The sequence below is a fragment of the Acipenser ruthenus genome, chromosome 13 (genome assembly GCF_902713425.1).
Source record: "Acipenser ruthenus chromosome 13, fAciRut3.2 maternal haplotype, whole genome shotgun sequence".
NCBI classification, from domain to species: domain Eukaryota; kingdom Metazoa; phylum Chordata; class Actinopteri; order Acipenseriformes; family Acipenseridae; genus Acipenser; species Acipenser ruthenus.
In genome coordinates, this window is record NC_081201.1 from 23,694,360 (window position 1) to 23,712,507 (window position 18,148).

An 18,148-nucleotide genomic window follows, 5' to 3' on the forward strand; every position below is an offset into this window, starting at 1 on the left:
CCTATTAGTGAAAAGGACTAAGTGTCTGGGTCTAGTGTTAGACAATTCTCTGTCATTTCTGCCTCAGATACAACAAGTAGTAAAAACCTGCATGTTCCATCTACGGACAATCAAAAAGATTAAACCATTTCTCTCCGACAGAGATTGTGCTACTGTTCTGAACGCCCTCGTAACATCTCGTCTCGACTATGGCAACGCCCTGTATGTGGGTCTGCCTCGGTGTGGAACCAGACTGCTCCAGGGCATTCAGAATGCCTCAGCTCAGTGTGGAACCAGACTGCTCCAGGGCATTCAGAATGCCTCAGCTCGGTGTGGAATCAGACTGCTCCAGGCATTCAGAATGCCTCAGCTCGGTGTGGAACCAGACTGCTCCAGGGCATTCAGAATGCCTCAGCTCGGTGTGGAACCAGACTGCTCCAGGGCATTCAGAATGCCTCAGCTCAGTGTGGAACCAGACTGCTCCAGGCATTCAGAATGCCTCAGCTCGGTGTGGAACCAGACTGCTCCAGGGCATTCAGAATGCCTCAGCTCGGTGTGGAACCAGACTGCTCCAGGGCATTCAGAATGCCTCAGCTCAGTGTGGAACCAGACTGCTCCAGGGCATTCAGAATGCCTCAGCTCGGTGTGGAACCAGACTGCTCCAGGCATTCAGAATGCCTCAGCTCGGTGTGGAACCAGACTGCTCCAGGGCATTCAGAATGCCTCAGCTCGGTGTGGAACCAGACTGCTCCAGGGCATTCAGAATGCCTCAGCTCGGTGTGGAACCAGACTGCTCCAGGGCATTCAGAATGCCTCAGCTCAGTGTGGAACCAGACTGCTCCAGGGCATTCAGAATGCCTCAGCTCGGTGTGGAACCAGACTGCTCCAGGCATTCAGAATGCCTCAGCTCGGTGTGGAACCAGACTGCTCCAGGGCATTCAGAATGCCTCAGCTCGGTGTGGAACCAGACTGCTCCAGGGCATTCAGAATGCCTCAGCTCAGTGTGGAACCAGACTGCTCCAGGGCATTCAGAATGCCTCAGCTCAGTGTGGAACCAGACTGCTCCAGGGCATTCAGAATGCCTCAGCTCGGTGTGGAACCAGACTGCTCCAGGCATTCAGAATGCCTCAGCTCGGTGTGGAACCAGACTGCTCCAGGGCATTCAGAATGCCTCAGCTCGGTGTGGAACCAGACTGCTCCAGGGCATTCAGAATGCCTCAGCTCGGTGTGGAACCAGACTGCTCCAGGGCATTCAGAATGCCTCAGCTCGGTGTTGAACCAGACTGCTCCAGGGCATTCAGAATGCCTCAGCTCAGTGTGGAACCAGATAGCTCCGGGGCATTCAGAATGCCTCAGCTTGGTGTGGAACCAGACTGCTCCAGGGCATTCAGAATGCCTCAGCTCGGTGTGGATCCAGACTGCTCCAGGGTATTCAGAATGCCTCAGCTCGGTGTGGAACCAGACTGCTCCAGGGCATTCAGAATGCTTCAGCTCGACTCTTGATTGGTCGATCCCGTCGGGATCCAACTTCCCAAATTTTACTAGATTTACATTGGCTCCCAATTGAGCTTCGTGCACAATTCAAATTACTGTGCTTAATTCAAAAAGCACTTTATCAGCAACTTCCTCACTATCTGAGAAATTGCAGGTTTATAATCCTATTAGGAGTCTGAGGTCCTCGCACACCATATCCCTGTGTCAGCCACGTTTTAAACAAAAACTCTTTGGAGCTTGTGCTTTTTCGGTCCTTGGTCCACAGATTTGGAATGTTATGCCTGTAGAACTCCGCCTTACTGCTAAAATTCTCCCTTTTAGGAAGAAACTAAAAACATTCTTATTTCACATGTTATGCTAATTCAAATCGGGAGAATGTATTGTCAAATGTTTTGACACTTTATGCTGTGTGTTGTTTTTTGTATATGTGCTGTTTTTTTTTTAAATTTATTTATTTATTTATTTTTATTTTTTTACATATATTCATGTCCTGTACAGTGCTCTGAAACTTTTTTAATAAAATAAAAAAATTTAAAAAATTGTTCAAGTTCATCCTTTACATGTTAAATTCAGATGAGATCCCAGAATTGTGGAGGCCATGGAAGATGCCAGAATTCTCTATCGTGATCCTCAAACCATTTGGTATGGTGGATTATCATCTTTAAATTATCAGCCACATGTTCAAAACAAAAAATGTTTAAGCAGTCTGTGTCTTATTTGAGATTGTTGAAAACTGAACTAAATCAATATTCTTTTGTAATAGTCGGAGTAAATTAAAATACATTTTTGTAAGGCAGCTTGTTTCACTAACCTTCTGGGTGTCTTTCAGTGGTGTCTTGCTAGATATCATCGGACCTTGATCTTCCTCCTCCTCCTCATTGTCAAACAAGCTCAGTATATTCTTCTTGTTCTGCGGTTCCTCTTCCAGAGGAGGAGGGGCATCTTTATACAGATATTCATCATTTTCAAGGTCATCTTGAGGAGTCTATGAAATGCACAATCACCTTTACACATCACTAAAGTACATATAAATACATTTAAACTTATTGTGTTCAGTAATATCACATCAATAATAATGATCTGATAGGCTTAACCAGCTCACTAACAGATTAAGTCCAACACAGTTTTTTTAAATATTTCAGAAGATTGCTACTGTATAAGCCTGCAAAGAACAAGACAGCTAACAACCATGCTGCTGATGATAACAAGTGTACATGGATAATAAGGTATTGAAAAACATATTGGGGAACAATAATCAATATTGAAGTCTTACATTTTATTAATTACTATTATTAATAATTAAAATATTTTTAAAGTGTATAGTGATTTGTACTGGATAAAATATTAATATAGACTTATATAAACCTAAAACTGAAAATAATAAAATCAGAAAAATAAAGTTAGAAATGAGACACTACACTTTACTAATGGTTTTAAGTATATGCATATTTACTTTTGCAGTGTCTTGTGGTGGCTGCACCAGCACGTCTATTCCTCCAAGCAGGCTGACTGCTCCAGCAGGCTTCTTCTTGGTTTCTGGCTTTTCAACAGCTGGTTTTGATTTGACTGGTTCGTCAAACAAGTCGTCTTTTTTATTGTTGTCAAACAGAGATGGTGCCGGAGGTTTCTACAAAATATAAGCACTATGTTGTCTCTTTTCCTATGCGTGCATTATATTGTGAAAATGAAGGTACATCTGTATAGTACTACCAGTAAGCCAGGGTTATATGCATTTGATGCAAGTTTCTTGGTTTTGCTTAACTTTGCTTTATTTTTTAAATACATTTTTACAATTGAGGCAAACTGTTTTCACGCCATTTCTTCCAGCAGGTAATCCTAGCAGATTAATTACATGTTAAAACTCCAAAACGGTGCCTTTTTGCACAAGCCAGGCTGCAGATAGAAGTCATAGCTATGTAGTGCTTACCTGTTTTATCTCAGGAGGAGTTGTACTGACTGTAGGTTTACTATTAAACAACAATTCCTTGTCTTCATCATCATCGTGCTCTTCTTCAAACAGCAGAGATGCTCTTTGAGGCTTCTTTTTTCTACAGAAAAGAAAACTTTAGCTTTAATATAATTGTAATCAATATTGCATGTAAAAAATAAAGGTTATTATCCCATGACAGAACCAAAGGGCTGATAGCCTTCCAACTGGGTACTGTATCAACAGGTGATCTCCACAGACAAGCACAAACAAATGGGGAAAAGTAACATGCAGAGAGTGGAAGGAACCTGTGATCAGGTTTGAATATTCTGACTACATTACATAGCAACTGAATCTTGAAGTACATAGCTACTATTAAGAGAGCTTCAAAATCGAACAGCCTAGCAGATCTTTGTAAATCGCAATGTTAAGATGAAACAGATGAAAGCAGTTCTGTTTTTTTTTTATTATGCCATGATTTTTCATGCAATACTGAGAATTATGTTATCATTTTTAATGCTGCAACTTCTCAATTGTGGTATAACAAACACTCTCCAACCAAGTTACCCGTCTGCCTTTGTAGACCCAAACAAGTCTTCATCATCATCAGTAAAGATGCTGGTGTTTTGCAGGACTTTGGGAGTTGTTGTGCCTTTAGTTTTTGCACTTTCTTTCTTTGTGTCACCCTGTGCTATGCTTCTAGATTGCTTGGAGTTCTCCCACTGATCCTAAAAACAGAAGATCAAACAGAAGATCGAAATGAAACATTTAGATACACAGTGACAGGCTTCAGTCAGACATTGTGACAGCAGGTACAACGACAGCTTCTTTCACAGATCTTGACATTCATTCCTGATCTGTTCTAAAGCAGACAACTGCTGTCACAATGTGCTGTGTTTTTGTGATGGGGACAAAATGCCCACTTTGCTGGGTCGAGACCAACAAAATCCATGTAATCGGCACCAGAGTTAACAACTTCGCGGCACCACCTAGTCCCATAAACACTTTTATCCAAAAAATACTGTTGATCTCAGCCACGAACATGCATTTTTAAATATGGTAATACTTATTTCATTTTAGCCATGTAGGGGCTAGAATCCATGTAAGGCCACAAACGGAATGAGTTTGGGGTCTCAACCTTGCTCCAAATGGACATTAGTTCATATTGCAAAACTGCACACAATTTGGCACAACAGACATCAGCTTATTTCTCTTGTTCTGCTGTTTACCTCATCATCGCTGAAGAGTGAGCTGGTAACAGGTTTTCTGGTTTGTTGCGATGGTGTCTTTGTTTCCTGGGATTTTTTTGCACTGATTTCTGGTGCTTTCTTTGAAGATGCAGACGCAAAGAGATCCTAAAAAAATCCAAAAGAATGTGGTGAAATAAACACGGAACACGGAAACAAATTTCAAGATTTTCAAAGCAATCTCATTTTTATGAATGTCCAATTTACAGAACTGAATGGGTATCGACAGAATAGTCTGGGAAATATGCTGGAATTGTCCTGAATAGTCTGGGAAATATGCAGGAATTATCCTGAACATATGGCCAAACCTGGATAAAGGTGTGACCCAGTGCACATTGTATGTCCTTTACTAGTCCTTTACAGTAGCTACAGCATAAGCAACCCTTTAAATTATTCTGTCAGTATACAAAACCATACAATCTGCATGCAACTAGTTTATAAACCTAACATGAGTTAAAGAGTAAGTAGCAGGGTTTCCGAAAAATACAGCATTGTACGTCTTGCTACAACTGTTTAAATAACTTAACAGTAATTTTCCTTTTCATTGTTAACATCCTGACAACTATTTACACTTATAACCTTAAAGTGTTTTAAAGCTCTTTCCAAAAGATCCGCTCTAGTGCACTGGGGTTTGAGATCTGTCCTCTAAATCACTGCAGGAAGAGCGATACATTTGAAAAACAAACAAACAAAAAAAAAACATAACAAGTGCCCTGGCTTTTCTGTTCCGTATTACATCATGAATTGTTATCGCTGTGTTACCTGTTTGACAATGTGGGCAATAATCCTTACACTATCAGTGCACTAGAGCATTTTGAAAATAGCTTTGAAACAGACTTTAAAGTTAGAAGTGTAAAAAGTTGTCAGGATGTTAGAAAAAATTACAGGTATATTATTTAAACAGTTGAAGCAACACACGGGGACGTGTAACGCTGGATTTTTCGGAATGCCGCTACTTACTCTAAGTTTAAATGTTTAGCTTCACATAGCAATGCTATTCAGATTATGCTATTGTTAAAGCCCCTGTTCTTGTCATTGCTCTCTACCCAATTCTGAAATTGCACTAGTAGACCCTACCACAATTTTAACCAGCTTCAATTTATGACCCTGGCGGCGTTGACTTGAGTGAATTCGGTCTTTGACTTTCTAGGTTTTAATATCCATCATGGCATTAAATGTCTACACTTATTGCATTAATGACACCATTTTGCTTACCTCTTCCTCTTCATCGTCGAAAAATGAGAGCAGAGATTTTTTTGTTTTGCTTTGCGATAAAGGCGCCGAGTTAGATTTGTTTTTATTGGTGTTTTGATTGGAAGGGAATATCTCCTGTCAATAAATTACAATTAAAATCAACAAAAAAAAAAAAAAAAAAAAAAACTTGTTATAAGCAATATTTGTCTAATAGGGACCATTTTCTTTTCCATATAAGGAACAGTCTTGTCTCCCAGGCACGCTTCTTCACAGAAGCCTTTTCCTGTAGATTGTTGCAGTGACACAAGGTTGCTACATTGCCATTCTAGAAGTCCAACAGTTTTACTACTGCTACTACCACAATGTTAGAATGCTATGCAGGCCTCCAGACAAACTCTTCCACTTAGAAGCCAATGGCTCCTAGGCCAAAAAATTGGTTGCCAAATCCAATTGTTGGGTGTCACTTTAGGAGCAAGTCAGTTGCTACCATATTCGACTGCTTAAAATACAACAACTTGTTATGACACTAAAGTGTTACCACTGCAATCAAGTTACATTGCGTTAAATTTCATTTTTAATTCCATAAATATTTTCTCAGCAGTTACTTCAGTAGCACATTGCTCTGGCTATCGGTGTTTGGTTAGGTGTACACTTCACAATGACAGTATTTCTATGCTTTCTGCTTTCACCGTTATTGAAGTAATGTCAGCTCATCCTCTAACTAGGGAAGATGCAGTGCAATTAAATCAGTCAAACTCCTGACAATCAACACTAACTGAATCTATCTGGGGTAGATGCAACAGATAAAACAATCTGTTTGTGTTGTCTCAGAACATTAGGCACCCTACTATTTGACTGCCAAAAGAAAACATTGGTTTATTGGAGTTCGCAAAGAAAACTTTTTTCATCTTGGTACAGTAACCTTTTCACTTCAGGTATTTTCTTCCCCCAAAATGTAGCACTAAGCATTTAAACATTATTTATTATTTATTTTTTATTTCTTAGCTGACGCCCTTATCCAGGGCGACTTACAATTGTTACAAGATATCGCATTATTTTTACATACAATTACCCATTTATACAGTTGGGTTTTTACTGGAGCAATCTAGGTAAAGTACCTTGCTCAAGGGTACAGCAGCAGTGTCCCCACCGGGGATTGAACCCACGACCCTCCGGTCAAGAGTCCAGAGCCCTAACCACTACTCCACACTGCTGCCCATACATATTGCTACGTATTAACATGCATACCTGTGAATCTTCCTCATCAGAGAAAAGGCTGGGTTGTGATTTTTCAACTGTTTTAGTTAATGGCTTGAATATTTCTTGTGAAGGTGCATTCTGTAAAATATTTAAAAACATCATACTTAACACTTTACCTAACACATGTTTTGTTTTCATAACATTCTTTTTTTTTTTTTTTTTTTTAATGTACAGGTCCTGATATAAAATTTTAAAAAGCACTTCAGTAAATTCTTCTACCTAAAAAAATGGCAAACGTCTCCACTGGGTGAGAATTTAAAATGATATTTTGATTACCTCTTCTGATTTCTCTGACTCTTCACTTGTAGATGGCTGCCGTTTTCTGAGATTTTCCACAAGATTTTTGGTCCCAGGTCCAAACATTGAAATGGCTCCAGCAGGCAGCTATGAGGTAATATCAGAGAATGGGATCAGGCAGTGCCTTTACTACTCTTCCTGTTGTACAGAGGTCGGCACGGATGTGCTATCACTGCACATCTTTTAGCTATTCTGAACACATTTGTATTACAGCACAAGATTCATATTTTTAAAAGATATTGTTATTTAAGTATGGCAACCAACAGTGTGTGCCTGGCTAACCCAGTGATATTGATTGCTCAACTGTAGCTTAATTTTATTAGAAATGGTGTTTTTTCCAACTTTAGATCCGAGTCATTCATGTCTCAGCACCGAGTACAATGTACCAAGCAGGAATAAAAGGGCCAAGAAAGCGTCCAGCAAGAATCTTCAACTCAACCAATGGTATATTTGTAACAATTTTTTTTTAAAGTTTTTAAGTTATCATAAGGTGAATACTAAATAAATATTGTACTGCAAGCCATAAACTGACAATGAAAACTGCTGTACTGAGGAACATAAATGGACAATGAAAATAATATTAGACCGTTTGGCAATGAAAATAATATTTTCTGCCTCAGTATGGCAGTAAAAATGCAGTGCCCCAGATGAGGAAAATTTCCTTCCAACCAGCTTTTAAAACAATCAGTGCAGTTAATTGCCATTGAGTGGTACTCAATTGTAAATGTGAGGGAAGGACTTCCTTTGAAATCAACACAATAATGAATGGATTTATTTAATACCTGGCGATAAATACTTCTGAAAGGCAATTACACGTATCAGCATTCCCCTAATACATATACGGCAAAGGCTCTAAATTCAAAATCAGCGCCATCAGTATGTATAGAACAGTATAGAACATGAACCGGCATGAACCGGCCGAGTAGTTTATTTAAAATTAGATGTGATATTTAATACCTAGACGATTAAAATGCTATGTGTAAAAATACCTTCTTCTGAGGTATGTGTGCCTCCTCTTCTGTGTTTTTATCTTTGCGCTGAACTGTAGATGTTGAAGTATTCGTATTTGCGTTAAAAATATCTCCATCATCATCCTCATCTTTATCATCATCAGCACCAAACAGATCCACTGCTGCCTTAGGTTTAGCCTTTTCAGATCCTATAGAAAAAGAGTTATACAAAATTGGTAATTACTGGTCTTCTAGGAATAAGAGTTTTGTTTCATAGCTGCTTTGTGTGTATTGTATGGGTCCAAAATACAAACAAAAAGAAAATGTAAATGTTTTTAATATTATTATTATATATTTGTGTCATGTTTTTTGTTTAAATTTAGTGTCTCCAATTATTTTACTCCCGATTTTCTCCCCAGTTTAAAATGCCCAATTATGTTCCTTCATCGCAGCAATTCCCCAAACAGCCATCCTCCGATCCCACGACCAAATTAATTTCCTCTTTTACACCCAGAAACTCGAGAGCGGATGTCAACGAGTCTGGAGGACAAAGGCGAGCCCTGCAGGTGTCCATCTGAGCTCACCAGGCGACTAGCCGGTAGGGTATACTGTAGCGCAATGAGGAGAAGCAGTCCCTAACAGTTTTGCCTCCCTAACCCACTGGAGCGCCACAACCAATGCAAAATGCTAGTGGAGATTCTCAACAGTGGTGCATACTGCATTTTGAATTTTTTTTTTTCAAAACATGTTAATGGTTACACAGCCTTCCTATTCACTTACTCTTTTTTAATTATTACACTTGTTGATGTCCAACATCGCTTTGGTTTTAAATTGTAATACTCTTTCAGCAGTAAGTAACCTTGCAAAAAGACAATCCAGCTAAAACAAACAATATAGTTTCGTATCTTATATAAAGGCCTACCCAAGGCTGCCACTGGTCTGCTGTGGTGAGTTGTTATATTGTTGAGAACGTTTTTTGTAGCACAGCTAGTGACTGTACCTGTTTTCACGTTGGTTCCACTAAAGAAGTCATCCTCTTCATCGTCAAAAAGACCCCCTAAGGTTGCTTGTTTTTGAGCATTTTGAGATTTCGGCTCCGTCTGCTTACCATATTGTTTGGCTTCAACAGAAACTGAAGTGGATTGAAACAAATTGTTTTCTGAAACAAAACAACTTAGTAACCAATTAGAAAACTTGTGAGAAGAAATGGCTGATAAGTCATCAATGGTGGCATAGTCCAATTGATTCTTGTTAATTAATTAACAGACTAACAGTCTGAACTAGGGATGCAACGGTTATGATTTTCCCAAACCGAAACCGCTATTTGCATAATATTCCAAACCAAACGATACCTACAAAAAATAAAACCAAACCGAAAAAGTTTTTTTTTTTTGTACAGCAACGGCAGTCGCAGCACTAAAACGGCAACATTTCGGGAGCTCATTGCACACTTTTCTGCATGTAGACGATTCATATGACATGTATTCGGATACAAAAATCAGATGTTCGTATTCGCTAGAAATGACAATACCTTGCACTTATTTACAGCAGAAGTTGCCCAACAGTGTCAAAAATGGCAAATGAAAAAGAGCTCCGTGTGAGATTAATATATTAAAAAAAACACAGGATCAACACAGCAGCTCTTGAGCCTCTATTTAAAAGTTTTAGACAGCAAAAAGTAAACAAACCAGATTATGCACACACACGCATAATGATCTCTATGGAAGGCCATCTGGGTCAGACACGCGTTGTACTGCTTTAGGGGGAGTCAGAATCTCATGGGCCAGAAAAAAGGCTAGCATTCTGAAATGCCTCGATTAACACTAGAAGTCATTTTGGCATTTGTTTGTTTTAAAATGTAATTTTCTCTAGTCATGTAACACATAAGGGGCTGTGCGTTTGTGTACCTTTCTGTCTGTATGTATTAAATATTCTCAAAAAGCATGAAACACGGGACTGCAGAAATAAAGGAGATATATTACATTATACCTAAAAGCCCCAGGAGCAGTCACATTGATGGCCACACAAAAAAACAAATGTATTTTGATTATACAGAACAGTATTCTACTTTATTATTTTTATTTACCAGTCCTCAATGTGTTTAGCTGTAATCAGATTAGTCTTTACTCTGCCTGAGTGAATGACTGACAGTCTATTGTTTTCAATCAGCCTTTTGAAGGCTGGCGCAGGCTTGCCAGCTGCGCTGCTTTGGTCAGTCAATTAGCATCGGGACTAGTGAAAATAAATACCGTGGAGTTTTACAACGCAACAAAATATGGAGTTGATGTTTTGGATCAGATGGCACAGAAGTATTTCGTGAAAGCTGGTTCCCGACGGTGGTCTGAAGAATTTACCAAGGAGTGAATATATTTTACAGTTAGCACAGAAGCATTTGGAACAGAGGGAGACTGCCACGCGTGTACCCATAGTTGAAGCTGGCAACCCCGCTGAGAGTCGCAAGAGACGCCAATGCCAGGTTGGCAAGTGCAATAAAAATAAAACTTCGGACAGCTGTGCCCTGTGCAGAAAGGCAGCGTGGAGAAGCGCATTGTCTGTGTTGACTCAAGGTAAAGGAATACCCTTTTGTCAAATACTTTTTTATATATTTTAATACTTTATATATGCTTCATTTGTTCAGATGTTTGTGAAGTACTCCATAAAAAAATAAAAAAAACTAATTACATCCGACTGTTTCTCCTTTCGTTATACTATTTACAGTTTTTTGAATACAGCCATCAGAAAGACTGCTGCGGGGCTTCTAGATATGAGTATATCTCATACCTCTAGTATTAAACAGTGCCCAACTTGCTGGAAATGTTGTGTTTTATATAGATTTTATATATTATATTTTTTTGTTACAACGCCATTTCCACTTTTGTTTTATTGAAATGTTTAAAGTTAAATTTCAGTTTTCGCTTGCTTGTTCAGCTACAAAAAGGCACAAGTAAACCTCATGTTATTACTTTATGAAAATGTGTCTACAGCCACTGTTTACTGTGAAGAAAAGGCAATGGCAACGAACGAACAAAAAAGTAAAAAATAAATAAAATACGGTGTCAACTTTATGTACTATTTATTTAGGGAATAAACAAAACAACGTTTAACTTGAACTGCTATTTGGCATCCTTTGTTTTGTAGTTAATTCATTGGGGTAAAGCAAGTCCTACACAACATATTCTTTACTCCTGGGATATTCTTTTACTTTAACGTGTTACATAGTGTAACGTCTTGCTGTAAAGGCACACACACAGGGGCCACATCCCCTCCTTTAGTACTTTTTGAAAATGAACGAATACCAGAACGAATATTTAAATTATTTTTACACTGCGTCTAATTGTATAATACATTGGTATAAGCAATGCAACAAGATTGTATTAAGCTTATTTATCACAGTTAAAACAAAACCACATGTGTGTAATAATGGTATGTCCCATTCCCTTGGCTGCTTAAATGCAGTTCTGTTTTAAACTCTCTTTTCGGTTAACAAAAAACGATTGAATGTCAAAAACGGCATAAAGAGTTGATAAAAAAAACCAAACTGTTAATAACCGACCTGCATCCCTAGTCTCAACTGTAATCCTTTTACTAATCTACTCCCTGTGCAAGAACGTTTAAACCACTACTCTATCAGAGGTTAATAACGAGGTTTAAGCATAAGCCTACAGAAGAGTAACACACAATGTTTTCACAAGGTACACACAAATCACAAAAAAGCCATCAGAACTAACTAACTAACCTTTACTAACAGGTGCCTTGGTTGTTTTTTCGTCCTGTTCCTGTTTTGGCACTTCAGCAAAAAGATCCCCCTGCATATTAAAAAAATTAATTGAAGCTAGTTTTGTAGTTGGTTTAGCAAAATGACCCAAAAATAATGTAAACTGTTAAAGCATTTTATTGCGCCACTTCAATACCATAGATAATCCCAGCGTAATAACATATATTTCAATTTTACCATTGTGAATGAGTTTCAGTTAAATTAGAAATGCTTTAAATCGGCATAAACAAGTTAAAGCTTTGAATCAGAAATTGAGAAAGTGGATCATTGTTAGATCATACCACTCACCTCATCGTCATCAAATAGCCCCTTCCCTCCACTGAACAGACCTCCTTTACCACCAAACAGAGAGAAATCCTCATCTTCCATTTTAGGAGGTTTAAACAGTTCATCATCGTCTTCCTTGTCTAAAGAAACCAAGTCAAGCATTAGGCCTAAAGGTTGAGAATGCATTATTAACTACAGCTAGCTTTTTGAAGCAAGTGCAAAGGCAGATTTGCTGAAAGGAACAAAACAATCGTTACATTATAAACCTAGCAAAACCCAGGTAAATTGATATTTAACGACAGAATAAGCTGCAAAGTTTGAATCCCCATACAGATTTCACAGTATTTGAGGTAGGTGATGTTGCATTTCTTACTTCTTAAGAGTTATCATTTTCCTTTGCTAATTTGACAAATTAAAACCAAGTGTGTGTGTGTGTGTATATATATATATATATATATATATATATATATATATATATATATACACACACACACACACACACACACACACACACTGAAATGCCCAAATATATTTATTTTCAAAATGAGAACTTCTCTAGACAGGAAATGTATCATTCGGTTGTTGGCAAACTTGTCTGTTGACACTGATCTTTAAAAGCAGGAATATGTTTCTTATGGCATGTTTGATGACTAACACCTTTTACTGAACTAAAACTCAACCACTTAGCTCCATAAATCTGGTGAAAGTGCAGCAGCTTTACAGCAATACATTACGTGAATCCCACTGTTTAAATAGTATATTATAACCAAGGTTTTAAACTGACATTTTACTGCTAAGCAACATAATCCCTGGTCCCCTTGTTGAATAAGCTTGAACCTCAAGAATTTGTAGTAAAGTACATTGTAAGTGTCATCACAATTCAATCAGCGCAGATAAAAGTATGTAAGAGCACCTCCACTGTAACCCTGTTGTTGTGAATAGGCACAATGCTGGAGCAATATTAACTCCAACCTTCTTTAAATAGGACACCTATCCCGTATCATTTACACGTGTTGTATAGAGATGTCTCACAGTCTTCCATCCTGGATAAACCTAGGACAGGATTTGGATGCCAGTAGACTATAGATTATATCCTACCCTCAGTTGTAACTTTTTTTGTTTCCTTCTTCGCTTTACCCTTCTTCTTTGTTGAGGATGGAACCGATGATAATGCTTAAAAAATTAAAACAATGGATGTTAAACTTTTAATGGCACAAAGTACTTATTGGGATGGCTGTAGAACTGACAACAAAACTTGGTAATGCTGTGAAACTTAAAGTAAACAACACATGGTTGAGCAGCCCAGCAAAGCAGTGTTTTTAAAATTAGTATTTAAAAAAAAAAAAAAAAAAAAAAGTTTTTACTTACTTAAAAAGGTTGATGGGTTTATAAGCACATGTTGAAATGATCCGCTCTTTATAAATCATCTACATCACTGTTATAACCGTAGGTTAAATGTGCAAATTAGCAGTGAATTTTACTGTACAACTGTAATGGAACTTTATTGGGAGACTTTGTGGTCCAGTGGTTAAAGAAAAGGGCTTGTAACCAGGAGGTCCCCGGTTCAAATCCCACCTCAGCCACTGACTCATTGTGTGACCCTGAGCAAGTCACTTAACCTCCTTGTGCTCCGTCTTTCGGCTGAGACGTAATTGTAAGTGACTCTGCAGCTGATGCATAGTTCACACACCCTAGTCTCTGTAAGTTGCCTTGGATAAAGGTGTCTGCTAAATAAATAAACAAATAAATAAATAGAACATCTATACCTAAACTGTTTAAATATTAATATAGTGCTCCCCCTTTATAACACTGTGGTGAGGAACCATAGGTAAGAGACAATTTGTGTTCCGCATTATAACGAGAACACCAGTGCTGGTGTAATGGCAGTATAGAGCAAATGGGAGCCGTGACCACACAGCCTTATAACCTGTTCCACGGCATTAAGGACGGTCTTATAACCAAGGAGCACTGTATAGGACCAAACCTGGCATTTCATGTTTAAAGATTAAAATATACTAGAGAGATTAACCTCAATTAAATTTAGAATGCAGAATGACAAAGAAAAAATGACTGACTTTTAACTAGTTGTAAAACTAGCATTACAGCTTTGTTTGTTATAGGCTCAGATAGCTTGTTTTGGGCTAGTTGTGTTTGTGATTTTGTGTTTTTACAGTAAACATTAATAACTGCACGTTGCCAGTAATAGCTAATCTCATAACGACGGCATATTCCACTTACATGCCCTCTCCTCACCCTGCTTGCTGGGAACATCTCCTTTAATTCGAGCAGCGAGTTCATCTGCAAATGACGAGGCGGCAGTAGCGTTCTAGAATAAACAAAAAAGTACTGTAAGCAGTGCTGGGAGAAACGCTGTTTGAATTTTATTCAAAGGCAAACATGACCATTTATGTGAGCTTAGTAGGTATCACCAAAGGTGTTTATAGAATAATAGACGGGTTACAGTGAATTACAAGAAAATAATTCTATAGAGGTGTTCTGTGAAATCATAAAAGAGAGGGGTTTTACGAAATGTCACAGAACCTTAAAAAAAATGCTCCTGAAATTCTTAAGCTCCCTTGATATTTTTAATACAGGTTGGTTATAAAGACACGTAGTCACCATAGGATGAGGAACAAGATTTTAAAAATAAGACTGCATCTTAGAGGGTGCTCAAGCTAAAACCTATAGGTGTTATTGCATTAAGTGTACAAAATGACTGCCATCCATCATGAGGATGGCTTCTACCATCAAGAGTATGTTAGAAACTGCAGTATTTACATTCACGAGGACACACAGTACTTGATGGATGGAATCCTTTATTTTTGTTATGAATTATTTTTCTGTAGCGGCAGCTTAAAAAATATAAATCTGAATATCGAAACAATATTCAAAAACGTAGTTCCCCACAGCAATAATAATATGTTGTTCTTTAACAAGTTTATTACCTTTGTATTTTCATCACCATCCTCATCTTGTTCTGAATCCCCAAAGATGTCAGAGCCCTCCTCCTCATCATCATCCTCCTCCTCTTCATCACTGATCATTGACGATTTCTGTTAAAACAGAAGTCACAAACTTGTGTTAGTAATGTTAAAGTCTGGACACACATGGAACAATTTGAGAAAAAAAAAACAAACAAACCCAAAACAAACAAAAACACAACAAAACAATGTATTGCAACATGTTCCTGCGCTTAAGATCACATACAGACGCATTTCAAAGGGTGCATGTATCTGCACAGCCTAGAGCTGAGAGTACCTTATATTCTAATGAATGTGGTATTGCCAGAATACAGTAACAGCTTGTGTTTTGTATAATGTGAAGTTTGTGATTTATTTTTATTTGAAAGCAGAGGTGGGGAAATCCCCTGCACTCATTCCTGTTGTTTTTAATTGACTTCTGGTTTCTGGCATTTGTGCTTAATGTGCAGAGCTGAGTATATAATGTGATAAGTGTTCAGGTTCCCTGTTGTAAAGGCAAAGAGTATGCGATTGCGCATTAACAAGTCAAGAAGTGAATACTGAATTACAGTTTCAGGAGTAAACGGGTATCGCGTGTGAAAAAGTTATTAAGAGACTTACAATAGGTAAAACTGTAATAATTATGTTTAGTTCAGAGAAAGTTTGGGTTTAGTTTCTGGCACCAACTATTTATCAAAGTACGACAAGAAACACAAACAAACAGATATCATGTTTGAACACAAACAATAAATAAGGGCTTACTTTCTTTGAAATGCTTTGGACCTCATCTTCGTGATCATCAAAGCCTTCCTCTGAATGCTGTAAGAAAACAACCAGCAGTTATAAAAGGGTCTTACTTTAATTGTAAAGTTAATACATTTAAATGTTTTTTCTGTAATTTAACCCTTTGCAGTCCATTTATTAATTGCGTGTCAGGCGCATCAGGTCCAATTTATTTTCACACGCGCTTTAATTTTAGACGCGCTGTTTAAAAGTTTTTTTTTTTCACAGTCAAACAGGTTTAAAAGGCCCTGCATATCAACAAAGCACTCACTAGGCATCTCCAGCCCCGCCCCATCCTAACAGTCATACATACCGATCAAACATCTCCTGATCACTCGTTTTATCACCAAACGCCTCAATAATGCAATCCAAGTCATTATTTTATTACTATAACATCTGAAAAAAGCTCTGCAAATGTCTGTGATATACTCTGAGCGTTGATGCAGTAGCAGCCACCTTGTTTCCTTATGGCCGCCGTTATCTGATACCAGGGGCAAGTATGACTATTCATGAGACACACCCTTTTTTTTTGTTTTCTCGGCTCCTGTCGCTCCCACTCGGCCATTGAATGGTTTTCTTGGCTTTTTTCAGAGAATAAACGACTAGAAACCTGTTTTGTACGTCTTTTTGATGATGTCGGACAGGGTCCGACATTGGACTGGATAGGAATAATTGCAATTATTATTATTATTATTATTATTATTATTATTATTTATTTCTTAGCAGACGCCCTTATCCAGGGCGACTTACAATTGTTACAAGATATCACATTATACATTATTTCACATATCACATTATTTTACATACAATTACCCATTTATACAGTTGGGTTTTTACTGGAGCAATCTAGGTAAAGTACCTTGCTCAAGGGTACAGCAGCAGTGTCCCCTACCAGGGATTGAACCCACAACCCTCCGGTCAAGAGTCCAGAGCCCTAACCACTGCTCCACACTGCTGCAATGTCGGACCAGCTCCGACATAGGACCGCTAAGGGTTAAAAGTACTCTCCAGGCATTTTTATGTTTACAGGCATCCTGAGAACTGCTCAAATCAAAACAGTGGTACTGATGAGAATCATCATATCCCTTTGCACAAAACCGGAAGTAATTCTTACATGGCTGGAGTAACTAAGGCGAAGGAACTAACTTGTATAAAAACAGGAGCCATTGACCAGAAGAGCAATTTACTGCAGAGTGCTTTCTTGCTAGGTGTATACCAATAACATGTTTTTATTCCTTTCAGAAAAGCTGCCCTTACCCTTGCACTCATTCTAAAGCCTCGATTTTGTTTAAAAAGCTTACCTCTTCATTATGATCCTCTTCACTGTCAACGACACTATCTCGATCACTGTCTATCGATATTTCTGTTAAAAAAGAAAGTTAACTCGCATATTGTACTTGTAATAATGTACAAACAGCAGTTTTCTATAGTGTATATGCCAAACATTTCATCCTTTAAGTCCTTAGTTACTTGTAAGCTCAACAATGTCAATGTATGTATTTCCTAAGCTATATTAATAACGATATTACTGCAATAACACTCCCCAAATAACGTGCAACATCATATTTTGTTGAAAGTAAATATATTTTGTACTGCCACAGCCTTTTGTACAGGGAATACACATTTGTATCTGTTGTGTAAAAATACCGTCACTGGAGAGGTCTCCAAGCCCCACGTCATCCTGCTCCATGAACAGCTGTGAGCCGATTAAGTAGGGTAACGGTCTGTCAACATACAGATCCTGTAAAAAGAATGGATCAAAATAGAAATCAATCATAGGTTACTGTCACAATTTATATTGCATACTATACACTGCCTTGCATTCCCAGATGAAAAAATGTACAAACCAAGTTTCATCACAACTGTTAAAGCATTTACCAAGACAAAAAAAAGTTATTTTGACATATGGCCACACAATATTTCAGGCTTCCCTAGTGTAGGATAAAAAATACAATTCTGCTAAATGACATGTTGCTTTATTTTTTCAATAAGCAGCTTATAAAAATGTTAATGTG

The 18,148-nt window shown here is 38.0% G+C and overlaps 1 protein-coding gene across 7 annotated transcripts in view; it reads right to left on the reverse strand.

The window, feature by feature from the left end:
* Nucleotides 1–18,148, reverse strand: part of washc2c (WASH complex subunit 2C) — a 34,968-nt gene that overhangs the window by 10,949 nt on the left and 5,871 nt on the right. For 2 of the 7 annotated variants that reach the window (XM_034030989.3, XM_034030986.3), the window contains exons 6-23: nt 17,781–17,874; nt 17,435–17,496; nt 16,113–16,169; nt 15,336–15,443; nt 14,629–14,716; nt 13,489–13,563; nt 12,412–12,530; nt 12,085–12,154; nt 9,349–9,507; nt 8,388–8,557; nt 7,378–7,485; nt 7,090–7,179; nt 5,863–5,976; nt 4,630–4,755; nt 3,968–4,128; nt 3,401–3,521; nt 2,927–3,100; nt 2,285–2,458 (exon numbers count right to left, since the gene is read on the reverse strand). In XM_034030989.3, the coding sequence (XP_033886880.3) occupies nt 2,285–2,458; nt 2,927–3,100; nt 3,401–3,521; nt 3,968–4,128; nt 4,630–4,755; nt 5,863–5,976; nt 7,090–7,179; nt 7,378–7,485; nt 8,388–8,557; nt 9,349–9,507; nt 12,085–12,154; nt 12,412–12,530; nt 13,489–13,563; nt 14,629–14,716; nt 15,336–15,443; nt 16,113–16,169; nt 17,435–17,496; nt 17,781–17,874 (2,070 nt within the window). The remainder of the gene's footprint in view (nt 1–2,284; nt 2,459–2,926; nt 3,101–3,400; nt 3,522–3,967; nt 4,129–4,629; nt 4,756–5,862; nt 5,977–7,089; nt 7,180–7,377; nt 7,486–8,387; nt 8,558–9,348; nt 9,508–12,084; nt 12,155–12,411; nt 12,531–13,488; nt 13,564–14,628; nt 14,717–15,335; nt 15,444–16,112; nt 16,170–17,434; nt 17,497–17,780; nt 17,875–18,148) is intronic. The other 5 variants (XM_034030987.3, XM_034030988.3, XM_059035779.1 and 2 more) reach the window with 5 other exon arrangements.